Source organism: Ceratosolen solmsi, unplaced genomic scaffold, assembly GCF_000503995.2.
Source record: "Ceratosolen solmsi marchali unplaced genomic scaffold, CerSol_1.0 scaffold1, whole genome shotgun sequence".
Classification (NCBI taxonomy): domain Eukaryota; kingdom Metazoa; phylum Arthropoda; class Insecta; order Hymenoptera; family Agaonidae; genus Ceratosolen; species Ceratosolen solmsi.
This window is the reverse complement of record NW_011948415.1, coordinates 10,055,748-10,059,841: the sequence shown is the minus strand read 5'-3', so window position 1 is coordinate 10,059,841 and position 4,094 is coordinate 10,055,748. Positions and strand designations below refer to the sequence as shown.

The 4,094-nt window shown below is 38.2% G+C and overlaps 1 protein-coding gene across 1 annotated transcript in view; it reads left to right on the top strand.

The window, feature by feature from the left end:
• LOC105359049 (nose resistant to fluoxetine protein 6) overlaps positions 1 to 4,094 on the top strand; it is a 52,836-nt gene extending 48,742 nt beyond the window's left edge. The window contains exons 10-13 of the mRNA XM_011495525.1: positions 1,019 to 1,148; positions 2,233 to 2,550; positions 3,319 to 3,508; positions 3,596 to 4,094. Coding sequence (XP_011493827.1) covers positions 1,019 to 1,148; positions 2,233 to 2,550; positions 3,319 to 3,444 — 574 coding nt within the window. The 3' untranslated portion in view covers positions 3,445 to 3,508; positions 3,596 to 4,094. The remainder of the gene's footprint in view (positions 1 to 1,018; positions 1,149 to 2,232; positions 2,551 to 3,318; positions 3,509 to 3,595) is intronic.

Sequence of the window (4,094 nt, the reverse complement as noted above, 5' to 3'; positions counted from 1 at the left end):
AAATTAAATAAATAAATAAATAAATAAATAAATAAATAAATTATGGGAAAGTCTGAATTTATATTGTTAAGCTATTAAAAAAATTAATGGAATTCAATAAGCCAGAGGAAAATTAAATCAAGAATATAATTTAATTACAGGAAATAAATGCAAGTAAACAAATATAAAATTAAATAACATGTAGGTGGAATTGCACGTTAGTTTAAACGGGCATTTTCAACTTTCTAATTTGAAGATCAAAGTAATTTTCGAGCCGCAATGCTGTTCAATATTAAACAAAAGAAAACAAAAAAAACAAAAAAACAAAAAAAGGAAGAATAAAAAACGGAAGAAAAAAAATACCAAAGCCTTTCTAGTAAGGTTAGAACTACTCGATGTGAAATAAAATTTTACTTTCATCTAATACGGTAAATTTCAATGTTTTAATATCTCATTGAATATTAACAAAAGTACATGATTTTTTATGAATAAATTAATGTAATAATTAATTATAATAAATTTTGTATTGCACACGGTAGGTTTATTTCGATATTACACTACTTTTCCCACTACATACACAATCATGCAATCATGAGTAGTCATATTAATAGAAACTTAAAATAAATTTATAATATTACTCTAGTGATCGAATGAAATAGACAACAATACATCGTAAATGCAATTCTAATTAATCATACTGATTTGTTCTTCGACTTTTTTGTTTTGTTTTTGTTTTATTCTTCGCATTACTTTAGAGAAATAAAACGTAAAGTAAACAGTTTCCTTATTAAAATTAGCGATCTATATAAGCTTTCCCAGCATATATTTATACGAGCACAAACATTATTTTGACTGGAGATTAGGACGGCTTATTAAATATAAAAAGCGCTAGCACGAAGCTTCACACTTATCACGCATTAAAAATAATGAATTTACGAACGATGTAAATGTAGGATGAGATGCATCATATACGAGTCCTACAATCCAGATAGAATACTAATACGCAGACGACGTGGTCTGTTCTTTTTCATTCGCACAGGATTCAGGAACCCTTCGCCTTGTTCGACGAACTATACGACAAACCTTGGCTGCGGGCCGGACCGTACTTTATCGGCACAATGACCGGTTATGTTCTCTTCAAAACCAACTGCAGCATCAAGATTTCGCTGGTGAGTGTTCGTCGAGAGTCGATAGCGCCTTGAACAATGTCCTATCCTTTCACCTAATGCCCCTGTCCGATGAGACTCCATGTATTGGATTTAACGCCTTGATTGTTTTTCCTTTTCAATTTTACTCTGTCCTCGAAATTATATTTCGAATAGTATCTTTCTCCCCGCCTACGCTCTCTCCTCCAACTACACGCTCCTTTGGAAAAGAGCAATTTATTTTTACATCCTGACATTGAGAGTGTCATAATTAGATTTTAAACTTATTCGATCTAATATCGTTGGATTTATGGCGAAATGGCTATGTGCGCGCTATTTATTATTTCAAAGATATTGGCTGGAATATACGCGTCGTAAAGCTGTATGAATAAAGAAATTGTATTTAAAATTTAGATGACATTGGAAATTGACTTCAAATAAAATTGGACCTTTATTTACATAAAATGGCATCTCTTGTTAAACGGGATCTCGGTCGATGAAATTCCGAATAATATACTTTTTATGACAAACAAGGCCTAAGTGCTGAGAGGTGATAATAGGTGATAAGGACTAATGAAATTCATCGTTGATGCTAAAATTGATAATACATGGCCCGCATTAAAATCACAAATCTTTCGTTCGTCTTGTATGACGAAATAATTACTCTCTAGGGACAAGATATACAAAAAATATACAAGAGAGAGAAAAAAATAAAAAACAAAAAACAAAAAAGAAAAATAAGAAGGAGATGAACAATAACGAAAGTTAAAGAAGAGATGTAAGGAGAAAGACAGATACGTGGTAAGTTGCAGAAATTGAGGTCGGGACAATTGCCACGGTAAGAGTCGGGTTGGAAAATTGGAAAATATAATTACCAATACGCAGGCACGGGGGCTAAAAGAAATGAAATGTCCCGAACGATCATAGTCATTGGACCGCTGATCTTAAACTTACGCCATACGCTTATACAATGGGCACTCGCGTACAAACAGCCATAAAATGCATGGAGAGTACTCTCTTTCTTGGGTCGGAGGGGAAGGCAAGGGACTTGCCAACTAAACGATACGACAAGCGGAGTACGATTAATAACGACGAACGTTGCTTTCAGCTGTTCCGGACGATCGGCTGGATCGGCTCGTCTCTGATAATGTGCTCGCTGGTCTACGGCCTCTACCCGGAGAATCTCAGCGTGACGGTGAGCTCGGTGTACGCGAGCCTCGGTCACACCGCCTGGGCCATCGCCGTCAGTTTCATCGTGATCCAGTGCTGCACCGGGGCCGCGCCCCTCGTCGACAAACTCCTCTCCCTCAGGATAATCTATCCCCTGTCGCGACTCACCTACTGCGCCTACCTCGTCCACCCGATGATCATGATGTTCACGTCCACGCAAATGGACGGCCCGCTGCACCTACACAATGGCATTGTCGTAAGTGGCCGATGTTGGCTGCCATTCGTGGCGTTACCGGGCCCCCACATTCATACGATCCGCATTGATACGGAGACGAGATATCGTCCCGTATCGTTATTCAGATTGTTCGCCGCCGGATTGCCCCCTTATGGAATAACCACGAGGATATTATCGGTGGCCTATCGTCGAAAGAAAGGCTGATGAATCGATAAGTGGGGTTGGGCACGGGGTTTAAGGGGTTTGAGGTTATTTGAGGTCGACAGGGCTCGCCGACTACCAAGTGAAATTAAAACGCCAAGCGACGTAATGGGATTGAAATTTTACTATTTAAGCGCTTATCAATCATATCGATTAAACTCATGACTAACGGCTGATCGCAAAAATTTCATGGCAATAATTTTACGCTACGAGGCATCGAGTGGTCGATTATTTTTATACAACCATTTGTACTTATCAATGGCCTATATTCGCTTTTAAAATCTTCGGCGAATAGCGAAGTCCTGCTAATGTTCATATTCGTGTTCTATGAGCGAATATATGTTGGCTTTATTAGAATAATTACGATGAAATGTCGGATTGTCGTGCGCGATTCGCATCATTCGCCGATTGAACGCCAAAACCTGGGGCATTTACGGTAATGATAAAATTCACATTATTCTATCGAACTCCGCTAATAATCAGCAAATTTTCGCGCACATTTGCCCAGTTGTTTTTTGAAGTACTATGAAACTTTACAATTGGCATCTAAAGATGGAATAACCGATGCTTTTTCTCTTCTGTTCCCAGCTCATTGTGTACTTCGGAAACTTCGTCGCCTCCTACTTAATGGCATTTTGCATATCCGTAGCTTTCGAAGCGCCCATCGTCAATTTGCTTAAATTAATCCTATCCCCGAAAAAGAGAGCGAGGTAAGGTGAAAGAGCCTTCCTAAAATTCCTCGAGAGTATTCAACAGAGTTGGTATGCGAAAATATTTAGTAAGTAACCTTTTTTTAATTCCTCGCCTAGCGAATGGCCGACGTGTGTTGCGAAAGACCCATAAAATGTCCCTTCTCTTCTTGCAGATGAACGTTGCGTACTACATAACTTCGGAGCTGAAAAGGATAATTATCGATTCATTATCTTGATTCTTCGGCCATAAATATCGTAAAAAGATCAGGATATCGTCGAATTTATAAACCAAAAATATCAGTATTCGCTAGAGCAGAGTTCGCACTTTTATGTTTTGTCAGGGATAATCGCAAACTTGTCATTGGATTGTCTGCGTGGAGATTTTAGATTTCATAATTTACCAAAAAGCTTTTATCTCCATTGCAATATGGACGCACCTGAACAAAAGAGACGAAATTTAAAAGCTAATACAAAAGGGCACGTCCGCGAGTATCGTACGGATGGAGACAAAATTTTTTCCGCCCAAGCGCTCGTTTATCTGTGTATAAATGCTCGCACTAGCGGAACTTAAAGCCGGTTCTGCAATTGTTCTCGAAATTAAAGTATCGTTCACTATTCAAGTTCAACCGAGTTAAAACGATAAGAGTGAAAACACACGTTAAAATGGTGAGA